A 13658-nucleotide genomic window follows, 5' to 3' on the forward strand; every position below is an offset into this window, starting at 1 on the left:
AAATTTTTTTCCCGCAAGCCATTTCTTCATGTTAGGGAATAAGAAAAAGTCACAGGGAGCCAGATTGGGTGAATACGGGGGGTGCGGCAGCAATTCATAACGTAGTTCATGCAGTTTGGCGGAAACAACTCCGGATCAGCTTGCTGTTCACCGTGAGCAATCCATCGGGTCGACAATTTTTACATCGCCAACTTGTCATGTAAAATATTAAATGCCATTCCAGTCGACACTCTCACGGTCTCTGCTACTTCGCGCACTTTCATTTGTCGATCAGCAAGAATCAAGGCATGGACTTTTTGAATGATTTCCTCGGTAACCACGTCTGTCAGGCATCTTGGTTGCTCGTCATCAAAAACAGATGTTCGCCCACATTTTAATTCGTTGAACCAATATCTAACTGTGGTCATAGATGGCGAAGTGTCCCCATAAGCAGCATCCAACTTTGCTTTTATCTCCTCGAATTTCTTACCATCAAAAAACAAAAAGCGAATTACCGAACGATACTGCTCTTTTTCCATCTTAGCAAAAATCATGAAACACGTCTTACTTGAATGGCTGCCAAATCCAAACTAACCTTTTAATCAGTCTGAAATTTGTTTCGCCGTCGTTTGATAGATGGCAGCACACGATGATAACATAAACTTTCCTCAGGAATGCCCTTTGTCGTCAAACACGGGTACTTATTGAACCACCCTCGTAGATGGAGGAATTCTCAAGTTTTGGCTGCCCTTGTTTTTCTTGAATGTCTGTGGAATTAACTCTTTCACTCCTTGTGAAAAGAACTTACCTGAAGATAGGCGAACTTCTTGCTCAGATTTCATTACATCTATAGTAGAAGTCATTGACCAAAAATGATTTGAAGCTACAGGAGATGATGACTGTGATCAAAATGATTTATCCGGCCATTGCTATTTTATGTGGTGTCATACTTATTTGTGGTGGAAAATATGAAAAAATATTCAAAATCAGAGCAAAACATGCTTCAGAATAATGTATGAAAATTTTGCTTTGGATTTCATATTGGGTGTGCACATAAACAAAAATCCTAAAATGTTACCATGATTATAAATATTTTTCTTGCCATATTTTCTCGCCCATAAGATTTCAAAATGAACTCTAAAACTCTCCTGCATCATATGGGCCATGGGTATGACATCATCTAATAAGTTGCAAGCTGATTTGCTCGGAAAAATACTTTCTTTTAAGAATTTTTTTCCCTCATCAGGCATGTAGAGAATGGTCTATATATAGCAAATTTCAATAATGACTGACTGAGCCAGTATTAGGCAATAGAGGTTTAATATTTCATTGACATTACTTTCTGAAACATTCCTTTAACAAATTGTGAATCACGTATTGTTGTTCAATGCATAATACAATGCATTTCTATGTAGTTTGCATAGTCCGCTGTTGAACATGGAAGTAAGTGTTGCTGAAGAAGTTTAAATTTGAATTACTGGATGGAATCATTAGAGAGAAGACTGTCTTACAGTATTGCATTTAAACATGTTGTGAATTACACTCCAGAACATGGAAATGGGGCAGCTGAAAGACATTTTGGCTCAACTCCAACTGAGAAGATGATGCAATAATGGAGGAAGCAGATAATTTATCAGATGAATATATAGGAGTAAAAAACTACTCTTGAATACAAAAGAAAGGTTGTAAAATCCACTCTGAAAATTACTACAATCACTTTAGCAGCAGTGATAATTCATTTTGGGATTCTACAATGAATAAATGTTTATATTGTTGCTAATTTTTTAATGCTTCCCACCGAGAAGGCCTGGGTTCGAATCCTGGTGGCAGCTGATATATTTTAGTGGGATCCCGATCCCTACTTGATGTGCTTTGTGGAGGGCACTTCTGAGTGAGTATTGGATGGGACATTAAGCTGTGGACCCCTTGGTGCCTTTCGATTAAGAGTAGGGTAATGCTGCTGCCGGGTTTCTCTCCACCCTTCATCCTTACATGTCCATTCCTAATGGCACAAATGACCTCAGCTGTCAGTCGCCTCCCATTACAGCTAGAACTACTACTTAATGTTATTAATTAATTCTATTTTCTTCATATAAAATGTTGACATTAGAATACCATCCATCTAATCCATGAATTTTTCGTGAATTCTAACCTGAAAAATCATTGTCTTTTATGGGCTGGGAAATGCGGTATATTTTGCATCTGCATTTTCATTTGGGCCATTTGAGTAATTCATGAATGTTATGCAGTATAGAATAGAATGTTTTTATAGATTTCCAAGAAATTCTTTCAATGATTGCTGGATTTGGGCATTAAATTATTTTTTTGCACTTGGGAGGTTCCATTCATATATATATTTTTCATACTGAATCATATTGCATAGCATGAAAAAAATATTAATTGGTTTCAGTGGCTGCTATTATTTGTATTTATGTATGAAAAATCAATGAGTAAATCGTTGCCCATCTAATATCTGAAAAAAATTATTTGCTCTCCAACTAATATTTTCCAAAATTTTGAGGATAAATTTCTAATTATAAGGCACAAAGAAAGAATCAAAGACTTAGCGTTTCCACAGGAAATAATTAATTGTGTCGTCTAGTTAATGAAACAAGTCGATACAAAAAATTATTTCCTGTGGAAATGCAAAGTCTGATTCTTTCTTTGTGCATCAAAAAATGGATTTCGACAGAGTATCAGCCTCTAACATCTCTCAAATAAAATGTCTAATTATGTTTCTGATACCTCCTAATATCAATTTTTGTGTATTTAAATTGACTCAATTTGGTCATATATTTATGTTGAGGGTTCTATTGCAATTTTGGAAAGTGGTAAAACATTGGACCAAATGTTTCGAAAGAAATTTGTTGGTGAAATATTCATTTAAAAACTATATATTTCTTTTTCTCAAGTTTGGAAATTCTGAAGTATCAATGATGCACATTAAAAGTAAATGATGCATTTTCAACTATATACAGTAAATTGTAAATTTGCAATGAAAAACTAATGCATTTGTATATTTCACAATTTTCCTGAGGCACTGAAAGGGGTAATGTTCACCACTCATACAATAGCTTTATACGTTTTTTTTTCTGGTTATTGTGCAGGGAAATGTGTATGAAGAAAGTGATATTTCTCCATCCAAATACAAAGGAACACGCCTGAACACTTCCACAATTCATAGCAAACTTATTTCATTCCCAAGCAAAACTTCAGGCGGCAAGTGAGGGTTTTACACTCCTCATTGTACATTTTTTTGTTGAAATATAATTTTGCTCTAATTTTAGCATGGGATTACAAAAAATGTAGTGCATCCCTTAAACTTGAATGTGGCATTCCAGAGAAGGCTGTGATAATTGAACGAAGAGATTACTGTTGGAGCCATTCAAATTGCAAAATATCCTGGAAATTTGTAAGGAGAAGATGGATGTCAGTTTGCATATAACCTGGCAAAGGATACTCTGGTCACACTCCCACCTTATTAGACAAAAATCTAATTGCTACACAGTCAGCTAAAATAAGAGCAGCAGCACCAGTACCCAGGCTGACATATCAAAAGAGAGAAGTATTCATAAAAGGTGGTGTGTAGGGTTATAAAAGTTTTAAAATGCATCATTTATTATGTATTTACTTTATTTCAAATTCATACTACTGAGGTAATGAACACCTTTATGAACTTTATTATAGTAATCCTGTAGGAGCACCCCAGAATATGTAGAAATATGTGTTCAAGGAAACATTTTTACATCAAAGTATGAAGTGTTAGATTTGCAAGCTACCAAATGATGTAATAATTAAATTACTTTGTTCTTAAGGTCTTTGATGTACTCCAAAGGCATAGTAGGGGTATTAATCCATTCTGTGGTGAGTTGTGTATATCTGACTATCTTTTTCGTCTTCTTCTGTTATGGTGGCGCAGCTTCTTACATGGATTTCACTTGACCACCTCACCCTCTCCTGATTTACTTCATATTTTTCTTTCTTTCCCGCATGATAAATTTGATTGATTGAACAATCTGTGGCAGAAATCTGTAATCTAGTTCTCTCTCCAGATGAAGTTGGTTGTTTCCTCCTCAAGTTCTGTTGTAATTCTGCTATCCATTCTACCTTCATTTTTTTAACTGTTGTAGTATTTTGGACACTGTCAATGGGAAATGACATCTTCATTTCACTCTCCTGCTTTTCTGGGTATGGATTTTCTTCAGTTGTAGTCATTGTTTTAGTCTTGTAGTTCTTCAGATGTGCTTCCAATTCCTCCAAAAATTCTGATTCAGCTCTGTAGCCTTGATTTGAGATTACAGTATCATTTTCATGTCTTTCATTGTTTTTTCCCTCAGTTACTGAGCTTCTTGGGTCTGTATTATATTTGAGTTCTTCTGGTAATATGGCTTGATTGTTTCTCTTGCGCAAATAGTCCGAGTCTTTCCTTAAGATCATGCCGACATCCTGGTGTTGGTATGCTGATATTTTGACTCTTTCTTCTTCTTTTTCTAAAATAAATAACATAAGAATTTCAGAATCGGGACATAAGGTAAAAATTCCATAATTTTTATTATTTAATATTATATTTGCAGACTTGGTGGTAATGTATTAAATTGGAATAAATTAAGTTAAAAAGTTCATTTTTCTAGTAACTCATGACTTTTTTGTTTATTTTTCTGAAAACTTGTTAATGTAATGTAACTATTTTACCAGAAATGTATTGAGGGAAGGAGTGAGGTTTTGGTTTTCCACATAAAAATTTTCAAGGTGTTATCAATGCCCAAAGGGCATTGATAACACCTTGAAATCAATGCCCAATGAAAAAGGGCCTAGTGAAGACGAAAGCACTTATTTATAAGCATGAAAAAAACGCATAGTTTCAGGCCGAAACTCAACCACACCACTGCCACAAAATATGTTTTGGGAGACAAAATGGATATGTGTTTCAGTCAGCTGAAAATATTTGGTGAAAGGCAAGGCAGAGGGCAGGCTATTGTTGGGAGTTTACAGCAGCAAAGGGGAGGAACAGCTCTAGGAATTTTTATGGATTTTGAAGTTTATTAATTATACTAATTCTTAATGCTGTCTCATAACCAATAACTTTTCAGGATTCATTACTGTTTTCTTATTAAAAATTTCATATCATGTTATTATTACACAATTTTCTCTTCCATTTTGCAATATCATTAATGGTAGTACTATTTAAGGTAAGTTTGGAATAAATACCTGATTTTCTTTAGATCAATTGCTTCAATTCTAATTTGTCACCCAATGTGACACAAAACTCATCAATTTGTGAGGGTAACATTGATGCACAAGTATGTAATTGTATTGCTGGTGTGAGTCTTGTATCTTGTTTTATTTATAGTTGAGCCGTCCGTCGGATGGGACGTTAAACTGCGGACCCCTTGGCGCCTTTCGTAAAGAGTAGGCTAATGCCGACGCCGGGTTTCTCTCCACCCTTCATCCTTTCCTGTCCATCCCCTATGGCGCAAATGACCTTAGCTGTCGGTCGCCTCCCCTCAAAACTACTACTACAAGAGTTGCATCTAACAATTTTTTTGACTGTATTATTCCACTCATAAGGAAAGAGATCAGTTAAATCTTGGCCTGCATCATGCCTTGCATCTGAATTTATTTAAAGTTGTGAATTTAGGAATTGGTATTTGGAGCTATATTGAAGTAAGTTAGAACTAACAAACATATTCAGGTGTATCATTCTTCTATTTCCTCTTGAATCTCCAATGAATGTTGCATCACTGATCATTACTGAAGTACCACCCAAGATAACCATTACTGTCTGCTCTGGCATCCACAACCCTTAATTCAGTTGGCCGGGGGAGAGGACACCACCATGTGCACTTCATTGCACAGTACACCCACAAGAAAGTGCATTAATATTAAGTCTACTTCAGGAGGAGAGGTATGGTGTCCTGGAGGGGAGAGTGTTCTACCACTAGCTGGAAGATCAAGGTTTCATTCCAGCTACTCTAGACATCCTCACTCCTACCCAAACTCTGTGATTTTTTTGGTTCTGATGTTCCTAAGGTACCACAGATGGCGCAGGGAAAGGAACTGCCCCCCTACCCTGAATTATGAATGCCACAATCTGTAGGAATGAAAATATTATGTGAGCCATAATATTTTCTTGTCTTATTAATTTTAATTACATACCTGCTACATCATGGCTTGAGAAGGAGTTTCTATTATCATTTATAGTACTCCATACATGGTCACTGAAAGTTTGACTGGTGCGAGTACTGCTAGTTTGCCCATCAGCATATGTTGAAGATTTACCAGGAACCTGAATGAAACGTATATTGAATTCATATAAAATTTGAAGGATGTTTGTCTAATATCATTGTTTTATTTGTAATATTTATAGCTATCAACAAATGAGGTGAAGTACCATCTATTTCTTTACATATTGGATTACTTGTTCTTCCTATAATTTTCCATGTGATTTTGTGTTTAAATAATTCCATTAGTGCCCAGATTCCAAATGATTTCTAAGGAGGGAGGATACTGAAGAGATCTTGTACAAATAATGGTAATTTTTTTCTTAGATACAATGTTATCACAATTTTGAGGGGTCTTTAACTGTAAATATTAATGTTGCATGATGGTTTTTGGTGAGGGCCTTGCTCATGCTGGGTTTTTAGGTAAGTGTTTCATCTTTTTGGCCTCTACTTTCTTCCCATCCATTGTCTTTATGGATACAATGTAAAAAGCACTCTTCCAAATACATAAAACTTGAACTTTTTTGTAAAAATTATTGTTGATTATTACTTGGGAAAAAAAGGAAATTGAATATCATTCTGCAGTTCAAGTCAAATTAAGTGATTGGAATAAAATGTTCGCCAACAGATTGTCTAAGCTATCAGCCACATGGGTATGTCTATTAAAATAATCTAATGAGAGCATTTATTTTCAAGTGTGGAGATTTAAATTCCATTCTAAATGCCTCTAATGTTTCGAAGGCCATGTTGCAGGTTGGGGTTAATATAATGATTTTTCTACAACATATAAAGTAAAACAAAAAAAGTTTTATTTCTTTTCAATCTTTCTTTTACGACATGGATTAACTACCTATCTCTAGAACAGGAAGCAATTGTTGATGAAACTAATTAAGTATAAATATGAAAATATGAGAAATTGTTTCTTCTAACAGTCTACCACCAATAAGCATATCTGCTGCTAACTGCCTAAAGGTTCATCCAGTGTTGATGCTAGCTGGCCAAGTAATTGGGCCCATGAAAAAACTTCTGAGTTCATTAAAATCACTACCAATTTTTTGTGATTTCATTGTTCACTTTCAAAGGCAGATAATTAATAGTGTGTGTCCTACCTTGTGTCATGTCATTTTCCATAAAAATTGTGTTTTGATATCTTCTGGTGAAAAGCTTACCATATTCGCCTTAAATCTTCTTATTCCTTTTAGCATAAGGTGATTGCTAATCATTATTGTCATGATTTTTTTAATTTGCCGATTGCGAAGAACTCTTGTGGCGAATATTAAGACACCCTGCAAAAACATTTGAGATTAACTTCTGTTCACTGTTTCTCTATTGGTTTAGTGTAGAAAAGTATTTTTTAAATATTAAATGCCAAAACAATGTATATTCTATTTTAGCAATAAGTTATACATCGTATAAATAATATTAAATAATTCAAACTATGCCCATAAAATCATAATTTGAACTAAGAGTAGGTAAATGTTAGCAGCCTTTTCATATTTCAATGTGTGTTTCCTAACCTGAGATCCATTGAAAACTACGAACATGTACTCAAAATAAACACTGGAATCAAAAGATGCCAAGCCTATGAACCATGATACTCCAAGAAGAGATGATAGTGTAATCCAGCCTCGTATCCAGATCCTGGTACATGGGAACATAAATAACATTAAAATTTAATTATATTTGTCCTTCATATTATAAAATGCTTTCATTGTTATTGCAAAAGAGTAATTTTATGAGTTACAAGAATTTTGACTTATGGTAAATGATTAGTTAATTTTTTAAATAAAATTATTCTCTAGGTAGCAAGTGTGCTTTAATATCAATTGCGTATGGTTCTGGTAACTTATGGTAGGTAACTTAAGTACCCCTGTTTTCCTGACTTTGTTGGACACTTAAATGAGATCTATCTTCAGAAATTTTTATCTTGTAGTATAACCTTTGAACCATTAATATTAAAAATCAGGTTCATAAAAAGTAAAAATATGCATTGCCTTAGACTAACTAAGATGTTGTTCCCGATAGTGCAAATGTCTCGCTTCAAAAATGAAAGGATAAGTGGCTTTAAAAGACTTAAAACCACTTTAGTAGAATGAAAATATAGCATGCTATTAGCAAATACATTTTGTTTAGGAAAAATATGGTTCAATGTATACACCAAAATATATTATACAAGTACATAATATGATGTTATATTATTCCAATGTGCTTCTACAGAATAACAGTTTGTGTGCAGGACCTTTAGATATGTGCCTTTTCAATGGCAGTGGGCAACTTTATTTTTAAGATTATGTCGAAAATGATTGTTGCTTATTTCTATTGCTGCTTTTGTCCCATTTGATATTCTGATTAACTCCACAGGCTATGAATCCATGTGCATAGATGTTCTTGTGATTGCATTTATCTGTTGAATGAGATAGAATTAGATATGTAATTGTGGTTCAGAGTTCTCAGTAATGTGCTTTCCTTCAGTTGGAAATAATATTCCCTCATTCATATTTGAATCAAAATATGGATATTTCAGACAATCAATATAGTATTGCGGAATAGTTTTATGGTTGGAGAGAAGGAAATGTGGTAAATTGTAAGGAAAAGAAGAAACAGAAATGGTTTGCACACACTTTGAGTCTTAATGGCTTTGTAAGAACTACAATATTAGATGCCTCACAAAGAAGATCAGGGACCTGATGCATAGGTCAAGAATAGAGAGATGGATGTTGAGCGAAAGATTTATCAGGGCATTAAGAATAAAGGGAAGTTAGGGGGGCTGTAGTCAGCCAATCTTGAGATTGAAATACTGATGGCAATGCAAATTACAATTTGATATTTAGAAGAAAATGTGATAAATTTTGTATAATATTATTCACATCATATAACCTGTTAAATATCAGTTAGTCTCTCTTGTTCTATAATATGTGTATAACTATTGTGAATCAAACTAGCAGAAACTCACAACACAATAAATAATTCTGCAATCTAATTTATCACCCTTAAATGCTTAAGAATTATGATTTGAGAAATTTTTATAGAATAGATATGGATTACCAGATCTTCTTCCGTTTGGATTTGTCCCTGATTGTTGTTGCTGAAACTGTTGCTCTGAGTGCTAATGTCAGCACTACTGTATTTACCTAAAGTAATGTTAAAATAATTAAGTGAGTTTCATAATATCACATCTTTTAGGTTATATTTAAATTTTATTGAAAAAGTGATTGCCTTACCGCTGTGATTGACAAAGCCTGTATTATAAAAACCCATTGATAATTTGGTAGAGATAACCAGCATCTGAAAAGAAGGAAAATTGCATGCATTGAACATGGACATAGCAGATGAACACCATAAGTGTGTGTGCAACTATGTCCTAGGCAACATGGCTGGCTGCACAAAAATAGTTAGCTTCAAATTTTTGGAGATTAAAATAATTTTAGTAATTGAATGCTGGATGCTAAAGTCAACATTCATTCAAAAGAATTTTATTAAAACTCTGCTTTTAGTTATTGTTTTAAAAAATATCATTCTTTTGAGTGAATGGAAGTTTTCCCATATCAGTGCTTGGGCTCATCCATTTTATTGTTTTACAGTTAAATAATGATTAATTTTTGCTGAAATATTGTAACTTTTCCTGTACTTGATCTCCTGTTTTTTACCTCTAGAGATCAATCCCATTGTTTAAGGGGAAAGAGGTCACATTGAAAAATACACCTTTGGTTAATACTCCAAAATTTATTGTGATACTTCAACTTCAACAAAAGTTATGTCATTCTTTAGAGGCTTCTTGTGGTACATTTTGTATTGAAATCAATAGAGGTATTACAATGAAGTGAAACAATTACAATGTGGTTTATTTTTTAATGTGTCTGTTTCGCGAAGGTAGAGTCACCTTAAGAAGTATGTCATATTAGGTGTAAAAGAATGGAGTGATTTTTGAAAATAATGCAGAGAAAAATGATACTTTAGCTAGTTATGTTATTTGATTTTGATGTGAGTGAAATTGCAATATCTACCTAATATCAAAACCTTGAGGTTATTTTGGATGGGATTACTTACTAAGTATTATCGTCTTGAATGTATTTTGATTTCATTTACTTTTTGAGATATATGAATGACTTCCTGATGAATCAGTAGGTGTAAAATTATGCTATATAGCTTTTGCCATCTAAAAATGAGGATTGATGTTTGGGAACTAAAATATTACTTATTAAAATATAATAACCAGCATTGATATAATACGTTTTCCAGATTGTTATTGGTTGCAGTCATTTATGCATACGTTTTTGATGGCCAATCCAAATGGTTTGAGTGTCATACTCTGTAACTTCTGTTTTACTCAATCAAACTTAACAATACTTTCAACATGACTCATAGTCTTTTGATATGTTTTAATATGGTTAATTCAGAATAGTAGCTCGTCTATTCTTAATAGTTATATTAGTTAACCTTTGAAGAGATTTGAAGGATTTGAAGGATTGATTGATTACATTTGTCAATACAGTTCTCTTCTGAAAGGTGGTAGCACACTAGCAGACATTTTGCATAATAATATACAATTCTCAGGATGATTTTTATGATTGCAAAATTAAATAAGCTATGTTAGGTTGCCACAAATGCATTTAAATTGAATGGAAGGGAAAGCAACCTTTTATTAGGACTTTTATTGCAATAGATAAGTAACCAAGGATAGACTCTATCCAGAAAATAACCACAGAGAATATATTTATTCTTATGAGCACCTTATTGTTAATTAATAAGGATAAATTATGAAACCTCAGTGAAGTGTGTACAATGTAGAATCTTGTAAATACGAGGAGTCTCCAAGCTTTTTCTGAGCATTTATGGAAGGGGTTCAATGGGCTTATTTCTGTGACATTTATTAGCTGGGGTGGCCCTATAAATGGCAATTTCATCAACTTTTATTAATCTTGTGAATTCAAACTGCATCTTGTGCATTTACTGTTTTCTTTTAATGGACCTTCCAGGGCTAATATGGTGTGACAGGTGTTCTCTCAGCCATTAAGGCAGTTGACAAACCTGGTGATGCATCATGTTCTACTATTGTCCTAATATAAGGTTTGGTGGAGTTTTCATGGGAGAGGGTATTATTGTGCAAAAGAACCTGTGAAGATAATATTGCACATCCCTTCCTCAAAGGAGAGGTATCCCCACTCTCACCCTCTCTTCCCATCCCTCTTGCTGTGATTATCTAAACACTGTTGCCAGCTTTTGCTCTGCGTCCTCTTTGAGGTGGGCCGATTTGTTTTTTTTATCAGCTATGAAAATAATTTAGAAATGCTTAAAATCTAGAGGGAATGAGGATATGCACCTATTAACACCCTTGGTAATTGGTATTTTGGATTTCTGTTGCACAAAGTAAGGAGGATTGGCATCATCTTGTGATGCTGCCTTCACAGTTGGGGGTGGTGGATTAGCTACATTCAACTCTGCCCACTTGCAGCCAGAAGGTTCTACATTTTTACCATCTTTCTAACATTATCTCTGCGAGTGGACAATAGCTCATGGGCTGTTGCACATGTCCAACAGGGGCATATGATTTACTACCTACATTTTGTAAAATTAATACCGAGGGCACAAATTAATCCTTCAGCAATTTTTGTTACATTTGTGCAAGCAACTGCAAAATGTCATTTTCATGCATGTAAATTAGGTTATTTGAAGTTATAGTAATCCTTTACATTTAAAGAATGGGCAGTAATAATATTTATATATTTCCCGAGGAAAATACTGATGCTATATGTGTAAATTTATTTACACTACCTATTTATATGAGTAAAGCTTTTTTCCCTTTATGGTGGTTATCATTGGTGAATTACCTGAAGAGAATACCTCATTGCCAGTTAGACTAACTGGGATCATTTTTATGATTAGGATGATTTTAATTTAGCTATTATTTCTCCATTTTAATCATCTTCACCATTGCTCTGAGAAGACTCATAGATTTGTTGGAGAGTTGATGTAATATAATTCAGTTTTGAGGTAGATTCCAAGAGTGATTGCTTACACTTCCGGGTTTCCATATGCATTTTCTCCTACAGCAAGTCCGCTAAGAGCAGTTGCAATGACCATAATTGCTGGCAGTCCATAGGAAATTACACGGTAGGTATTTCGATAGTCTTTTCCAGTGGCATCCATTACGCGTAAAATTGACCGATAAAGGTAGTGGCCCTCAGCAGCCATCCACATGATTGAAGCACTCAAGGCATAATGTAAAACTGCTCCCGCAGTGGAACACAGTGGCTAAAAGCAATAAAAAATATGCATTTTATATATGTATATAAACATGGATTGTGCATGCATGCATGTATGTTATATGTGTACAATTTGTGTGTGTGTGTGTATATATCTATATATATATATATATATATATATATATATATATATATATATATATATACATATATTGAGGAAGGCAACGGGAAACCACCTCAATTATCATTCCCAAGAAAAATATGATGGACTATACAGATATTTTGAGTCCTGGCAACTACGGGGCTCGGCCCAATCGGCTGTGTGTCGTGCCCGGCAGCGGGGGAGGCAAGGCTTCCGCGGTCGTCATCCAACGAAACCCTTGCAAGGGAAAACCAGCAGCAGCAGGACAGAAGACGCAGGAGAAGAAGACCACATTAGTTAGAATAGGAACGTGGAATGTTAGGACAATGATGAGGACAGGGAAATTGGAGAATGTTAAGCGAGAGATGGAAAGGGGAAATATAGATATTTTAGGTCTATGCGAGGTTAGATGGAAAGATAGCGGGGATTACTGGAGTGGTAAGTATAGAATAATATACAGCGGTGGGGACGAGAGCCAACGAGGGGTTGCCATAGTATTAAATGAAGAGGTAGGAAGAAGCATAGTCAACATAGAGTAGGTAACAGATAGAATACTACTAGTAGAGATAAAAGCAGAACCGACGAACTTAGTTATTATTCAGGTATACATGCCACCGAGCAACCATAAGGAAGAAGAGATCGATAGGATGTATGATCAGTTAGAGGACAATCGCGTGTGTTCCTGCAGGGAAACATTTGATAGTGATGGGGGATTGGAATGCGACGGTAGGCGAAGGAAGAGATGGTGACGAGGTCGGGGACTACGGTTTAGGCACGAGGAATGACCGCGGGGAGAAAGCAGTTGAGTTCTGCAGGAGACAGGGGTTAGTCATCACCAACACTTGGTTTAGACACCACAAAAGACGCAGGTATACATGGAAAATGCCAGGTGACTCAGGAAGATATCAGCTAGATTATATCCTGGTTAGACACAGGTTTAGGAACAGTGTGATAAATTCCCACAGCTTCCCGGGAACGGATGCGGACTCAGACCACAATTTAGTTGTTATGAAATGTAGCGTACGTTTCAAAAAGATAAGGCAGGGGCGGCGAGTTAGAAAATGGAATGTAGAAGCATTAAATGGGTTGAAAAGGAAGGAATACAAACAGGCG

The 13658-nt window shown here is 34.9% G+C and overlaps 1 protein-coding gene across 1 annotated transcript in view; it reads right to left on the bottom strand.

The window, feature by feature from the left end:
* LOC139698271 (adhesion G protein-coupled receptor L2-like) overlaps nt 1-13658 on the bottom strand; it is a 29879-nt gene that overhangs the window by 1123 nt on the left and 15098 nt on the right. The window contains exons 11-14 of the mRNA XM_071597146.1: nt 12217-12452; nt 7718-7841; nt 6136-6265; nt 4087-4469 (exon numbers count right to left, since the gene is read on the bottom strand). Coding sequence (XP_071453247.1) covers nt 4087-4469; nt 6136-6265; nt 7718-7841; nt 12217-12452 — 873 coding nt within the window. The remainder of the gene's footprint in view (nt 1-4086; nt 4470-6135; nt 6266-7717; nt 7842-12216; nt 12453-13658) is intronic.

The sequence above is a fragment of the Hetaerina americana genome, unplaced genomic scaffold, assembly GCF_022747635.1.
Source record: "Hetaerina americana unplaced genomic scaffold, ioHetAmer1.1.p SCAF_80, whole genome shotgun sequence".
Taxonomy (NCBI): domain Eukaryota; kingdom Metazoa; phylum Arthropoda; class Insecta; order Odonata; family Calopterygidae; genus Hetaerina; species Hetaerina americana.